Source organism: Stegostoma tigrinum, chromosome 1, assembly GCF_030684315.1.
Source record: "Stegostoma tigrinum isolate sSteTig4 chromosome 1, sSteTig4.hap1, whole genome shotgun sequence".
Taxonomy (NCBI): domain Eukaryota; kingdom Metazoa; phylum Chordata; class Chondrichthyes; order Orectolobiformes; family Stegostomatidae; genus Stegostoma; species Stegostoma tigrinum.
In genome coordinates, this window is record NC_081354.1 from 44,931,959 (window position 1) to 44,948,508 (window position 16,550).

At 42.3% G+C, this 16,550-nt stretch overlaps 1 protein-coding gene across 3 annotated transcripts in view; it reads left to right on the top strand.

The window, feature by feature from the left end:
* The first annotated feature begins 665 nt into the window (after positions 1-665).
* Positions 666-16,550, top strand: part of tma16 (translation machinery associated 16 homolog) — a 55,566-nt gene continuing 39,681 nt past the window's right edge. The window contains exons 1-3 of one of the 3 annotated variants that reach the window (XM_048534383.2): positions 697-800; positions 4,858-4,934; positions 15,877-15,986. In XM_048534383.2, the coding sequence (XP_048390340.1) occupies positions 4,869-4,934; positions 15,877-15,986 (176 nt within the window). In that variant the 5' untranslated portion in view covers positions 697-800; positions 4,858-4,868. Of the gene's footprint in view, positions 801-4,857; positions 4,935-9,645; positions 9,760-15,876; positions 15,987-16,550 lie in introns of those variants that run through there. The other 2 variants (XM_048534404.2, XM_048534393.2) reach the window with 2 other exon arrangements.

Consider the following 16,550-nt stretch of genomic DNA (forward strand, 5'->3'; position numbering starts at 1 on the left):
AGCCTTCATCCCACTGCTTTGTCTTGCCATCTTTTTCTCTTCCTCTCCACTTTCTGCTGTCCCCTCCTTCCTTTCACCACTCTCTTCCTTACATTCATCCTCTCATTCCTCCCTCTCCCCTCCAATCCTTCCTTACATCGCCCTGTCCCTTCCCCCTCCCCACTTCCTTTCACTCTCTTCATCCTATCTCCCCACTTCCCATGAGATAGTAAGAACTGCCGATGCTGGAGTCAGATATAACAGTGTGGAGCTGGACGAACACAGCATGCCAGGCAGCAGAGGAGCAGGAAAGCTGACGTTTCGGGTCGAGACCCTTCTTCAGAAAACAGTATCAGAGATAATGGGAACTGCAGATGCTGGAGAATTCCAAGATAATAAAATGTGAGGCTGGATGAACACAGCAGGCCAAGCAGCATCTCAGGAGCACAACTCCTGAGATGCTGCTTGGCCTGCTGTGTTCATCCAGCCTCACATTTTATTATCTTCTTCAGAAAACGTCTGCTTTCGTGCTGTCAGGCCTGCCGTGCTCCTCCAGCTCCAGTGTTAACCCATTTTTTCCCGGTCTGCCACCTCACCTCATCCTCCCTGTCTTTAGCTACCCTTTTCTTCATTCCCCACCATAATATGCCCAGGCCCGCTTACCGGTACTTCAAGTTTCTTTACTCTCTCAATACTGCGCATGCGCCGGTGCCATTCCGGAACCCTCTAATCTGCTGTTGATATTGAACGGGTAGGGGGACGACGAGAAGGGAGTGCACTGAGTTCTTTCCGGTGGATGTAGCGTGAACGGCTTCAAAATGGTGAGTGCGTTTGTACGGCTGGTCGGCTATCTGTGTTCCTTTGAGGCGCCTCAAATTTCGTGCTGAGTTGAATTAACTTTCAACATTTCAGTTGACCTTCCTCCACCAGTACGTGCCAATCCTGACTGTGCGCTCCGTGGAAAAGATTTTCCCCATATTTTTACTGTTTTGGATCGTGATCCTTCCACCACTATAAATAGTTTTTCTTTCTACTATGCGCTGACTCCTCATGACTTTGAGTATAGTCTCGAGCTTTTAAACAGCAGAAAGACGTCTTTCGACCCATCTTGTCCGTGAAGATTGTTCTCAAATCAAACAGCACGGAAACAGACCCTTCGGTCCATTATGCTTTATGTAATCCTAATCTAAACTAGTTCCAAATGCGTTCTCCAGGCCCATATCCCTCCAAAGATTTCCTATTCATGTACGTATCCAAATGTTTTTTAAACGTTGTTATTGTACCCACATCCACCACTTAGGAAGTTCATTCCACACGTGAACTACCCTTTGTAAAAAAAAGCCCCTCAGGCCTTTTATTAAAATCTCTCCTTTCTCCTTGAAAATGTGCCTTCACGCTTTAAATCCTGACGTTAGGGGAAAACAAACTTGCTATTAGCCCTATCTACACTACCTAGAAGGTCACCTCTCAACTTCATACACTCCAGTGGGAAATGTCTCAGTTTATCCAGCCTTTCTTTACAACTCATACCTTCTATACCCAGCAACATCCTGGTAAATCTCTTCTAAACCCACTCCACCTTAATAATATCCTTCCTATAACTGGGCAACCTGAACTGGACACAGTACTCCAGAAAAGGCATCACCAATGAATGACCTGTATGACTTCCCAACTCCTATACTCTAAGGACTGAGCAATGAGGGCAAGTGTGTTAAATGCCTTTTTAACCATCCTGTCTATATGTGATGCAAACTTCAAATAATTATTTACCTGAACCCTTGGGTTACTCTGTTCTACAACTCAACCCCAAGGCCCTACCATTAATTGCATAAACCTAACCCTTGTTTGTTGTACCAAAATGCAGTACCTCGCATTTACCCAGATTGAAATTCATCTGCTATTTTGCAGCCTATTGCCCCATTTTGATCAAGGCCCCTTTGTAATCATAGCAAACATCCTTCACTGCACAATGCCACCATGTGGATTGATAAAAACCAAAAGGACTGGAGATAGTGTAGAGAGGTAGTAGGAACTGCAGATGTTGGAGAATCTGAGATAACAAGGTGTAGAGCTGGATGAACACAGCAGGCCAAGCAGCATCAGAGAAGCAAGAAAGCTGGCGTTTCAGGCTGAAAAATTTTTCTGAAGAAGGGTCTAGGCCCGAAACGCTGGCTTTCTTGCTTCTCTGATGCTGCTTGGCCTGCTGTGTTCATCCAGCTTCTACACTTTGTTATTGCAGATGCTGTAAATCAAAAACAAAAACAGAAGTTGCTGGAAATGCTCAGCAAGTCTGGCAGCATTTGTGAAGAGAAATCAGAGGTAACGTTTTGGGTCTGGTGACCCTCCGAGCTCCTCTTCTGTTCTGAGCAAGGGTCACCAGACCTGAACCGTTAACTCTGATTCCTCCTCACCGATTCCAGTTGACCTGCCGAGCTTTTCCAGCAACTTCTGTTTTTGACAGCAATGTTGGTGTCATCCGCAAACTTACTAACCATGCCTTCTCATCCAAATAATTCATATAAATAACAACTAAAAGAGGACCCAAATATATCAATCTCTGTTCTATTCCGATTTTCTAGTATTTGGCTTGTAAGCTTGTAATGCCTCAGTGATTCTAGTGTTCAGCTTAATAACTGAAACACTCTGAAGGTTCCTACCTCTGGCACTCATTTCAGGCAGTGAGTTTCAGATTTACACTGCCTTGTGTATGGAAAAAAAAATCTTTCTTAAAAACCTCTGTGATTCCTCGGCTCTTTATCTTAAAACTGTGGCTTTGGTCATTAACCCTGTGCAATGTTTCTGCTCATCTACCCTCAATTCTGTACTTCTCAATCAGATCCCACATCCCAGCCTCATCTGCTCCAAGAAAAACAACCCCACCCTATCTAGTCTCTTCATAGCTGATTCAGTTTAGTCCAAGCAACATCCTGGTGAATCTTAAGGGTAATCACATCCTCCTTATAGTCTGCCAACCAGAACTGCACACAGGATCAAAACCAGAAATTGCTGGAAAAGCTCAGCAAGTCTGGTAACATCTTGTGGAGAGAAATCAGAGATAACATTTCAATTCAAGTAACCCTTCCTCAGAACTGGTGGTAGCTAGGAAAATATCAGTTTGTATGCAGAGGATAGGGTTTGGGGAAGGGGATAAAGAATAAACAATGAGTGAGGATCGAGGCCAAAGTTGGACAGACAAAGGAATGGATAATGATCTGGCTAGAAGGTGAATGGAGACTGTTCGTGGTTCACAGTGGATTGTGTGTAATCGCCGACTATGTGTTAACAAGGTCGGATGTGTGGGGTTGCAGCAAGGAGTTGGGTGGTGTATTGGAATGGCAGACAATTGGAAGCTTAAGGTCTGAATTGCCTGCAGCATGTAGATGTTTTGCCAAGTGGTCACCCATCAAAGATTCATTTCCACAATGTAGATGATATCACATTGTGAGCATTGAATGAAGTAGACGAGATTGCGTGAAGGGGAATATGGGCCTGGTGGTGGCACCTTGCTGGAGCTGATGGAAATGGTGGCTAATGGATGTGAATGCTGGTGGGATGGTAGGAGAGGACAAGGGGGACCTTAATGCTGCTGCAGGAGGGAAGAGGGGGGTATGGGCCAAAATGTGAGAGATACGTTGGACCTGGCTGAGGGCCCTGTCAACAAAAGTGCTTAGGAATCCTTGGTTGAGGAAGAAGTTTGTCATTTCAGAAGCACCCTTGTTGTATTTGGCATCATTAGAACAGATGTGACGGAGATGGAGGAACTGTGAGAATGGAGTAGATTAGTTACAGGATGCAGGATGTGAGGATGTGTAGCCGAGGTAACTGTGGGAGTTGGTAGGTTTATAGTGGATACTGGTGGCCAGCTTATCCCCAGAAATAGAAACAGATGTTGAGGGAAGAAAGGGAGGAGTGGACCAGGTGAAAATGAGAGCAGGGTGAAAATTGGAAGCAAAATCGATAAACTTTTCCAATTCTGGACGAGAGAGAGAAGCAGCACTGATGATATTATCGATATACTGGAGAAAGAGTTGTGGGTGGGGTCTGGAATAGGACTGGAGCAAAGAGTGTTCCATGTACCCAACAAAGAGACCAGCATAACTGGGATCCTTGAAGGTGCCTTGGCCTGCTGTGTTCATCCAGCCTCACATTTTATTATCTTGGAATCTCCAGCATCTGCAGTTCCCATTATCCTTGAAGGTGCCCATGGCCACCCCTCTGATTTGAAGAAAATGAGAGGAGTTAAAAGTTGTACAGGGTGAGGACGAGCTTAGCCAGACGGAGGAGGCTGGTGGTGGATGGGGACGGTTCAGTCCTTTGTTCCAGGAAGAAACGAGGGCCCTGATCCCTTCCTGGTGGGGGATGGACATATAAAGTGTTTGCACATCTGTGGTGAAGAGGAGGTGGCTGGAGCCTGCAAATTGGAAATTTTGAAACTGGCGTAAAGTGTCAGAGGAATTGTGTATGTAAGTGGGCAGATTCTGAACCAGGAGAGTACCCCAGCTGTGATAACAAAGTGTGAAGCTGGATGAACACAGCAGGCCAAGCAGCATCTCAGGAGCACAAAAGCTGACGTTTCGGGCCTAGACCCTTCATCGGATGAAGGGTCTAGGCCCGAAACATTAGCTTTTGTGCTCTTGAGATGCTGCTTGGCCTGCTGTGTTCATCCAGCTTCACACTTTGTTATCTTGGACTCTCCAGCATCTGCAGTTCACATTATCAGAGTACTCCAGCTGTGGCCTGATTAACATTATGCACATTTCCTTCATAAACAATCTTCTGTCTAAGTTGCAAGGCTGTGCATATTTGAACTTGTTCTGACATTCCACGCATAGTAATTGGTGCGCTGTTGCCGATTGTGGCATTGATTTCTGGTTGCAGAAGGCACTGGTATGCACAGACCTCCAGAGGTCTGTTCAGAAGAACTAAAAACTGGGGGAATGCTGACTAACCTAAAGGCAAGTATCCCATATGTCTTCTTAACCACCTTATTTACTTTTCCTGTTGTCAAGGATCTATTGATATTTGTACTAAGGTGCTTCTTATCCTCTATCCGTATTAGAGCCCTACCAATACCCCCTTGTCTTGTTAGTCTTCTCAAAATGCATCACTTCACTTCCTTTTCAGGATTAAATTCTATTTGCCAATGTTAAGTTCGTCTGACCAGCCTGTCTATATCATCTTTAAGACTTTGGTCCTCAAAACGTAGCAAGCCAACTATTTTCATGTCATACCTACTGACAACTCTGACAATCATTAATGTACACCTTAATCAGCAAAGGCCCCAGCATTGAGCCCTGTAATATGTCAAAAGATACAGACTTCCAGTCAAAAAGACACCCTTCGACCATCGCAATTTTTATGGAATAGAAGAAGGCTGGTTCAATCATTGTAACTGCACTGTTTCTTCAGAGGAGAATCATTATCTTGTGCCAATCTGCTTTTTCCCCATTCAGTACCTTTGCGTGTGATTTTTATCTAGATTCTCATCCATTCAGCCTAACCTTCTAACTGAAGTCTCTCATTTCTGGAACCATTCTTGTATACAGTACTCCAGCTGAGGTCTAACAAATATCTTTTCACTGTTGGGTTTCTGCTACTAAACCAATTTTGGATCCAGTTTTCCAAATTGTTCTGGATCCTGTGAGGCTCTTAGCTTCTTAACCAGGCTGCCATGACACTTGAAGCACCTCTCAACCTTTCCCAAGGAAAACTGGCCCAACTTGGTCAATCTGTTCCCCATCCTGCGAACCAATCTTGTGAAATTATTTTGCACTTTACCTAATGGCTTCCCATCTTTTCTAAAATATGGGGCCCAGAACTCAAAAGTGATATTCCTGTTGAAAATGATAGTATGTTTTATACAGATTAAACATGACTGTCTTGCTGCTGTACTCTATGCTGCTCTTGAGAAAACACAGAACATTGTATCAGCTGCTTTTTTTACTTGTGCTGCCACTTTAAATGATTCATGAATGCATGCACCTTGGCCCCTCTCTTCCTGCACCCCACATAGAATTGTGCTCTTTATATTGTAATGCATGTTCTTCCTATTTACATGAATCACAACACACTTCTGCATTAAATTTCATCCATCATTTGTGCTCCCATTCCAATAACCTGTCCTTTTGAAGTTGTAAACTGTCTTTGACATAATTCACAATATTTCTAAGTTTTGAATCATTTGCAAGTTTTGAAATTGCGTGCTAAGTCTAGTTTGTTAATATCTATCAGGCAGAGCAGGGCTAATCTCTGGCTATTCCACTGTGAGCCTTCCTCTGTTCTGAAGAACTGTTTGCCTCGACTCTTCCTTCCTTGTATTGCTGTAGCTGCTGAGCATTTTACGCCAGGAGCTTTACTTTTGCTTTAATTCTGTGTTGCAGTTTATCAGATGTCTTTTGTAAGCCCAAATGTACAACAACAGCTTTGTCCTCATTCAGTCTCTTTGTTACCTCATCAAAAGTTTCTGTCTGTGAAATATAAATATGCTCTGACTTTTCTTCTTGTATTCCCAGTCTTTGCGAGACAAGAGCAGTTTTCGGCCCCTGGTGTTTGTCAGTTTTGATTGACTGATCTGCCAAGCCTCCCATTTCAAAACAATGTGTTCAACAATTTGTTACAAGTCATGAATTGTGTTTTTTGTTCATTATTTTCAGTTTGTAGAATAAGAGGTCACAATTTGGATATAGAAGAGACCGAAATCAGTGAGATGCACTGAAAGGCTGTTTATGAAGGGTGACTAGCAAAGGGTTTTGCTCAAGAGTCAGTTCCTGGACCACTGTTCTGTATTCTTCTAATGTATAAAACAAAAGCAAAGATTTCAAGTGTCAGTGATGCTTCCACACTTGGAGACATGGCTGATAGTGGGCCTCATACAAATCAGGGAGACAGGATGTAGATAGGCTCACAGAATTAGAAAACAAATGGTGAATGGCATTTAATACAAATAAATCTAAGGTGATATAGTTGACAATGTAGACTCAATGATGCAGTTCAGAATACTGCACAGGGTCAGATGGATCTGGTATATATGTTGACCTTTGTTGCTGGTAGGGTATATTGAGAGGGTGGTTAGAAAAGCATTTGTGAACATGAGCTTCATAAGCTACAAAAGTACATGAGCTACAAAAGTAAGGAAGTTAAGCTTTGAGGCATCAATTATTGTACAGTATTGCATCTAGTTCTGATCATCACACTTGAGTCAGAACAGGGATGAGGGATTTTAGCAATCAAGTTAAGTTGGGGAAGCAAGGTTGTTGCCAAAGGAGGTTGATTGGAGGTTTGATAGAGGTGATGAGTTTAGATGAATTAGAAAAACTAGTTACTTAATTTAATGTCATGATAAATAAGGTACAGGTTTAACAGGCAAGAATTGCAAGGGAAATTTCAGGAAGAACATTTTTGCATAGCAACCTGTAATGAGCTGGAATAAAATCAAAGCGCTGGAGACATTCACCAGATCTGGCAGCATCTGTGGAGAGAAACAATTATAATATTTCAAAACCAATATGGCTCTGGAGCTTCTGGAACTTCCTACCTTACAAGGTGGTGATTATCAGTGATTTCAGAAAATCGACGGGCATTTAATAGTTATACAGTGGGGTATGGGACCATTTGGATTAGTCTGCATTGAACTGGCTTAGACTTTGATGGGTGGAATGGTCATCATCTGTTTAGTAAAGACTAGATGACATAAACCATGAAAAGGTACTTGTTTATGAAACACAGGAAGCCACATCACAGGTGCAGCGGGAAATCAAATAGACTGATGGAATGTTGGCCTTTATTTCAAGGAGGTTGGAAAATGAGTTCGGAAGTCTTAGTGCAATTGTGCAAGGCCTGGTGAGATTACGTCTGAAGTACTGTGAGCAGTTTTAGGCATGTTATTTAAGGAAAGATATTGCATTGAGGCAGTTCAGCGAAGGTTCTCTAGTATGATCCCTGGTATGGAGGGACTGTATTATGAGCATAACTGGAGTTTAAAGAAGGGGAAGTGATCTCATTGAAACATCCAGGTTTCTTAAGGGACTGGACAAGATAAATGTTGAGAGGATGTGTTCCCTCTTCGGAGATTGTCGAGCTAGAGGCCACAGTGCCTGATTAAAGGGGCAACAATTTAACACTGAGTTGAGGAAGAATTTTCCTCTGAGGGTTGTGTATTTTTGGAACTCCTTGCCATAGAGAACTGTGTTGGCAGAATCCTTGTGTACATTTAAGGCTGAAATTGATCAATAGTCTATGGAGGAGTCGAGGCTTGTAGGTAAGTGGATATGAGGGATGTTGGATCAGCCATGGATGGTGGATCAGGCTCAAGTGACCGAATGGCCTATTTGTATTCCTATTTATTTTGATTTCATTAATGGGTTTATTTTCAAGGGGCTGGTTTGCCACGTACAGTGATGCCAGCAGTGGCTGCTGCTTCTATTCCTGCGCTGGCTGCAATTAATATGAAGGCATCTCCTCCTCAATGTCTCTCCTCTCCTGAGGTGTGGTGACCCTCAGGTTTAATCATTACCAGTACACTCTGTTTGTTTGATGAGAGGCCAACCCTGTGATCCCCTGGGACAATTGTGACTTCAGACCATAAGTGTATACAACAGAATTAGGCCAATTGACCCATCAAGTTTTCTCCACCACTTAATCATGGCTGATATGCTTCTCACCCTTCTTTCTCTGCTTTTTCCCTGTAAATTTGATCCCCTTACCCATCAAGAACCTTTCTATCTCTGTCTTAAAGACACTCAATGACTTGGCCTCCACAGCCTCTGTGACAATGAATTCCAGAGATTTACCACCCTTTTGCTGAAGAAATTCCTTTTAAGTTGACCCTTCACTCTGACTCAGTGCCCTTGGGTCATAGTCTCCCCTACCAGTGGAAACATCTTCTCCACATCTGCTCTGTCTAGGCCTCTTAGGATGCTCTACTTTTGATGAGATTTCCCCTTCTTTCTTCTGAACACGAGCGAGTACAGATCCAGAGACCTCAAGTGCTTCTCAAATGTCAAGCCCTGAATCCCAGGACCATTGTTGTCAACCTCCTGTAAGATACAGAACACAAACTGCTACCAATATTCAAATGTGATTTGACCAGAATCTTGTACAGCCTCAGCAGTATATGCCTACTCCTATATTCCAGACATTAATGCTAAAATTGGATTTGCTTTTCTAACTGCCAACTGAACCTGCATGCTAACCATAAGAAAATCCTAAACTAGGGCTCCTAAGTCCATTTTGTGTTTCATTTTTCAGAAGCCTTGGCCTATTTAGAAAATAGCCTATACCTCTTCTTTCTATGAAGCTGCATAAGCTCACACTTTCTCACTTTGTATTTCATCTGCCACTTTTGCTCGCTGTCCTCGTCTGTCCGAGTCCTTCTACAGCTTCCTCAAAATCACCTGTCCCTCCACCTATATTTGTCATCTGCAACCTTAGCAATAGTTGTAATCCTAACTAGTCACCAGCAACCTTCCTGAAAATAACCCCTTTTTGCCCTACTTTCTGCCTTTTGCCAATCCGCCAATCCTGTATGCATGTCTCTATTCATGCACTTTCATGTTCTCCCCAGTCTCATCCTTAATCGTGGACTGTAAAATCTGACCAATGATCAAGGTTGGGATAAGTGACCCATAATTTCCAATGTCTGCCCCCATCGTTCCCTTCTTAAACAGGTGTCACATATTCCAGTCGTCTGGGACTCTCCCTGGCTCTACTGATTCGAGAAAGATCACCAACAGTTCCTTTGCTATCACTGTAAGAGATAGGATGGCAATCGTTTGGTCTTGGGTGAGTTATCCACCTTTAGATCTTTCAGTTTCCCAATATCATCTCCTTAGTGATGGCCACCACCTCTGCTCCGAATGTCTGGCATGTTACTGGTGGCTTCCACTTTGAAGACTGATGCAAAATACCAATTCAGTTTCTCTGCCATTTGTTTCTTCCCTATTATGACTTCTCTAGCCTCCTTTTCCAGTGGTTCAGTGTCCACTCTTATTTCTCCCTTACATTTTGTGTTTCTATGACTAGCTAGCTTGCCCTCCTATTTTATCTCCCGGCCCAGCCTTATTGTTTTTGAGTTGTCCTCTGTTGACTTTTAAAGGCTTCTCAATGATCTTCACCACATTGTATGCTTTTTCTTTTGCTTTTATGTTGTCCCTGACTTACCTTGTCAGCCACAGTTGCTTCGCCCTCCCCTTCGCATGTTTCGTCTTCCTTTGGGTTGAATTACCAAACAATCCCCAGAAACTCCTGTAATTGCCGCTCTATTGTCTCCCCTGCTAGGCTCCCCATCCAATCAACTCTGGTCAGCTCCTCCCTCGTGACCTTGTAGATACCTATACTCAGTTATTGTTACAACTGATTCCATCCTGACCCTCAAACTGCAGGATGAATTCTATTGTATTATCAATTGTTTTATTCATTCACGGAATGAAGGCACTGCTGTTTGCATGAGCAGTTATTGACAAGAGGGTAATTGAGAGTCAACCACATTGCCGTGGGTCTGGAATCGCATGTAGGCCACACCAGGTAAGGACGACCGTTTCTTTCCCTAAAAAACTTAAGTGAACCAGATGGGTTTTTCCAACAAATAACAATGGTCATCATTGGGCTTTTAATTCCAAATTTTTATTGAATTCAAATTCCACCATGGGATTCAAACCCGTGTCCCCAGGACCTTACCTTGCTCTCTGGATTGATAATCTAGTGATAATAACACTAACACTAGGTCATCACTGCCTCATAGGATCCGAGAATCCTACAGTGTGGAAACAGGCCATTTGGCCCAACAAAGACTACACTAACTCTCTGAAGAGCATCTCACCCACCCTAACACACCCTATCCATTACCGGCAACCCCCGTGGCTAATCCACCTAACCTGCACGTTTTGGGACTGTGGGAGGAAACCTATACAGAAAACAGGGAGAATGTACAAACTCCACTTAGAGAGTCACCTGATGCTGGAATTGAACCCAGGTCCATTGTGAGGCAGCAGTGCTAACTTCTGAACCACTGTTTCTTCTGGATGACTTAAGTCAACTAATCAAGTTTGCCTCATTACGCATCATCAAATCCAGAATTGCCTGTTTCCTGGTGGGCTGTATCAGAAGCTGCTTCAAACAAAAATCTTGCAGACATTCCACAAATTCTTTTATTAGGATTTTCTGATTTTCTTGATTTTTTTTTTCTTCCCCCCAGCGTGAGCATATGTAAATCCCCTGTAATTACTATAATGGTGCCTTTCTTACGTAGCTTTTCTATTTCCAGATTTTTTTTTGGTTTCACATCCTGACTAGTGCTAGGAGGACTACACATAACTTCCATCAGGACTTTTTTCCTGTGCAATTCCTTATTTCTACCCACACAGATTCTGTGCTACCCTATCCTATATTGCTGCTTAGTATCAATTTTAATTTTATTTCTTACTAACAAGGCAGCCCCACCCCATGGACGTCTGCCAGTACTTTTCATAGGAAGTGTATCCTTATAGAACACAGAACATAGAACAGTACAGCACAGAACAGGCCCTTCAGCCCACAATGTTGTGCTGACCATTGATCCTTATGTATTCGCCCTCAAATTTCTGTGACCATATGCATGTCCAGCAGTCTCTTAAATGACCCCAATGACCTTGCTTCCACAACTGCTGCTGGCAACGCATTCCATGCTCTCACAACTCTCTGTGTAAAGAACCCACCTCTGACATCCCCTCTATACTTTCCTCCAACCAGCTTAAAACTATGACCCCTCGTGCGAGCCATTTCTGCCCTGGGAAATAGTCTCTGGCTGTCAACTCTATCTATGCCTCCCATTATCTTGTATACCTCGATTAGGTCCCCTCTCCTTCTCCTTTTCTCCAATGAAAAGAGACCGAGCTCAGTCAACCTCTCTTCATAAGATAAGCCCTCCAGTTCAGGCAGCATCCTGGTAAACCTCCTCTGAACCCTCTCCAAAGCATCCACATCTTTCCTATAATAGGGCGACCAGAACTGGACACAGTATTCCAAGTGCGGTCTAACCAAAGTTTTATAGAGCTGCAACAAGATCTCACGACTCTTAAACTCAATCCCCCTGTTAATGAAAGCCAAAACACCATATGCTTTCTTAACAGTCCTGTTCCCTTTATCGCCATGTTTCTGTGATTCCCACAGGATCATACCATTTAAGGCTGTGCTACAAGCTTGTTTTGTATACTGCACACATTTCAGTACAACATACTCAGCCTGCCTTGACAACCCTCCCCCCTTCTCATAGCTGATTCCTTATCTGCTGTGCCTGAAGTTAGGTTCCTGACCCTTTCCATACTCTCTGTTTTGAGCTCTGAGGAAGGGTCACCAGATTGGAAGTGTTCACTCTGATTTTCTTCACAGATGCTGCCAGACCTGCTGAGCTTTTCCAGCAAATTCTGCTTTTGTCCCATGAATTCAAACCCATTTCTCCCATAACCAGTCTTTAAAAGAGGCACATCTCAATGTTGTTGACCCTGTGCCAATTAGCTCATGGCTCAGGTAGTATTCCAGAGATTATTAGCTTTTTGGTTGTGGTTTCCAATTTAGCCCCCAGCTGCTCATATTTCCTTCCTTTCCTCATTTTACCGATTATTATTACCTGTATCATGACAACTGGATCTTTTCCCTCCTACTCCAAGTTCCTTTGCAGCCCAGGTAAGATATGCTGGAACTGGGCACCAGGCAGGCAATGTAGCCTTTGGGACTTTTGATCCTGGCCACAGTGAACAATATCTGTTTCCCCAACTGTATTGTCCCTAATTACAACAACATTTCAGTCTTATCCTCCCACTGTTGGATGGCTCTCTGAAACGTTAGAATTTAGAATTAAGTTTACTGTCACGTGCTGAAATGAGTGCAGTGAAAAGTTTACAACGTACCTCGGTACAGGACCTTAGGAATAAAGTAGAAAATTAAAGAAATAAAAAGCTCTGCATTACAGTCCTTTGCACCATCTGAGATACAAAGTACCTAGGTACAAAATCTTCAACATATTTAAAAAATAAAGAAACAGCTTTGTTAACTCCATACAACCTCCACCCTCATCCACACAGGGAGCAAAGATTTCAAACCTGCTAGACAAATCCATGGGCTGAGGATTCTTCTGGATCCCTCCAATGCCTTACTTGTAGTCACACCGTTCTGTGCTGCCCACCGAACTCGAGGTAGTTAATCTAAGGGGTATGCTTGTCTCATGAAACACAGCAACCAAGCAACTCTTCCCACTTCTTAATGTCTTGTAGGATTCAGAGCTTAGGCTCATAAACTCTGAGGTGAAATTCCTCAACAACTTATGTTTGCTACAGATGTGGTCATTATGAGCCTTACTGGGGTCCACCAGCTCCCACATCATGCAGGCACAATACGCTGCCTAGCCCATTGCATCTCAGTTTTATTTACTTAGTTCCTAATTTGTGTTTTTTTAAAATTTCCTGCTGGTCATTTCATTTGTAATCTGTAAATATTTCTCCTGTTTACCATCAATCTGAGAGTAACCTGTAATAACAGGTGGTTTAATGGCATGATTACCAAACAATGAACTTTTAAGTTTTCCTGTAACGTTTGTGCTGGACCAAATTTAGCTTGTAGAAAAACACCATGCAAACTATGAACCAAAAGGCACTTCTCCCTTTCTGCACTGAATTCCCAGGCTGCCTCCAGAGTCCCCAAACGACCTATTCATTTGGGCTTTGTTTCACTCTGGATGTGATCTCTCCTTCCTGTTTATGCGAAGCTTACCGATCTTTATTTTTATATTTGTAAATTTATTTTATAAACCTGATTGTGGCTTATTTAACGTTTTACAACTAAAACCTAAAACATAATGACTGAAAAGGATTTACAGAAAACTTTGAGAAAAGCAGTTCATTACTTGATTATGATTGGAGTATGACCTTACCTGAGGCCAAGGTGTCCTGTGCCGTGTTCTTTTTGCAGAGTCCAATGGTCTGCAGCAAATGACATCAAATGTGGAACTCTTGCCTTAGCTGCTAGATACTTGATAAGGTCAGAAGTCACAAGACAGTAGGTTATAGTCCAATAGGTTTACTTGAAATCACACGTTTTTGAAGCGCTGCTCTCCGAAAGGTTGTGATTTCAAATAAACCTGTTGGACTGTAACCTGGTGTCACGCGACTTCTGACTTTGTTCACCCCAGTCCAATGCCGTCACCTCCGCATCATGGAAGCCAGATAAGCAAGGCCCCATCATTATGGACGCGATGGATACCCAGGGACTGCTGAAGGTGTAGAAACCAGTGAGAACTTGAGAGGGGGCTGATGAACATCTCTAAGGCCTATTTCTAGAAACTTCTAGAAGTTTTAATGTGTATGTAAAGGCTAGGACTCTTACTATATTCTTGTGTTAAATTAAACAGCATGTTCTGAATTTGGACAAGCGTAACCAGAGCTTTGGAGCACAGGAGTTTAACTTACATTGCTGCCTCTTGTTAGAGCCAAAGACATTTACTTGATTCCTAGGGCTGTGCTCAAGGCCTGTGCCCCAACTCTCAATATTTCTATTGGTGCAATAGTCATTCTTCTGCTCCTCTAGTGACCAACGGCAATTGGATTGTGCCTGTGAAAGGTATTGTGTGATGACCTCACCTAGCAGCAATCTAATTGTCAGCTTCAACTCATGCTTTCTTTGTGGCAAAATCTTTCGCTGCTGTCTTATTGGGTGCTCAAATTGCTCACCTTATAATTGCATTAAAATTTATCTCATGGAATCTGGGCACCATCGGCAAAGTTTAAAATTTGTTGCCCATTTCTATTTGGCTTTGAACTGAGTGGCTTGTCATTTCAGAGGGCATTTATCAGTCGTTGGAGTCATGTATAGGGATGATAGATTTCTTCCCTAATTGATTTTAATGAACCATGATTTTTAACAACAATTGATATAGCTTCATGGTTACCATTACTGAAACAAGTTTGCAATTCCAGACTTTTTTAATAATTACATGAAAATTTTACCAGATACCATGCTGGGAACTGACCCCATGTCTTCAGAGCATTAACATTGGGTCCTTTTGAATTACTAGGCTAATGTCGTCACCATAGCACCACCATCCTCCCCTATCACTGCTTTGTGTTAGCTGCCTTCTCTGAATTGTCAACTTGAATGCTTGTGGACAACTCAAGAATTTAAAAGATGCATGTGCTTAGAAATACTTAGAAATCATGTCACTTGTGATAAACTGGTTCCAGGCAGGACACAAGGGAAGGAAAAACAAGGTGGAAGGTTGTTGAAGGAGAGAGAAGTTTAAATGGAGACTGCCCTGGGCTCCTTGAGTTCTCGTTTCTTCTCTGTTGGCTACTGTTTGTAACATGACCTGGAGAGGGTCACCAAGGGAGAGAAGTGACTGGTATCAGTTGCTGATGAAAAACAGGTGCATCTGTTTTCAGTGATCAAATATTGCAATAGCTAAAAAGTAAATTAATTGAAATTTCATTAGTATTTTGTAAAACCACTTAGTTGCAGGGTGAGTAACCTGATTGTATTTGCTCCTTGGTTAATCATGCTATTTTGTTGCTTCCAACTAAACAATGAGAAAGGCAAGTATGTTTTAATTATAATCAATCTTTCATAGCAAATTAACTGTTTTGTTATTTGTAGTATCATTGTAAATGATCTTTGTAAATGATGCCATCCAGCATGCACAGTATTACAAATACACTATCCTGTTGTCATAACAAGTGCTTTCTTTTCTGCCTGATACGCCATAAAAGAATAGTGCAAGTTATTGCTTGTCAAGCTGTCGAGTTCGTGTAGAAGATCTGATCTGATATTAATCTGCTCAGTTTATCAAATATCTGCTACGTTGACGTCTCGAAATTAACCACAAAGCTCCTGAGCAAGTTGAAATTGCTAATTTATGATATCTTTTTGTTTTTATAGCCTAAAGTGCTAAAGGCTAAGAATGGGCCAAAACATAATGTTACCCATCCATACAGTAGGAAGGCTGGCCAGATGGTCCGGGAGATGCATAAACAGCAAAGAAAGGACAAGTATGTGATTGTGTGATTTTGAATAACTTGTTAAGATGTTGTTATATGAAACATTAGTAAGCATTTTTTTCTATCTGATATATTTTTCCTACTTTCTTCTGTATGAAAGACTGTTCATTGGCACCATATTTTCTTGCTGGAAATTGTCTTCTCGTCTTTACCAAAACTGCTTTTGATGCTGGGCATATTAGATTTTCTCATGCAAAATTATTGAAAGAAGGTATCTTGTGCTTTTCTATGGAATATTATCTGAAAATTCTGAGGAAGGGTCTAGGCCTGAAAGATCAGCCTTTCTGCTTCTCTGATGTTGCTTGGCCTGCTGTGTTCGTTCAGCTCTACACCTTGTCATCTCAGATTCTCCAGCATCTGCAGTTCCTACTATCTCTGAAACAGTTATCAGGATAAATCTTTGAATGTAAGGATTATTTATTATTTGAATGTCAAGGAGGCAATAGCCTGGTAGTATTATTGCTGGACTGTTAATCCAGTGAGTCAGCTAATATTCTGGCGATCTGGGTTCGAATCCCACCATGGATGATGGTAGAATTTGAATTTGGTTAAAAA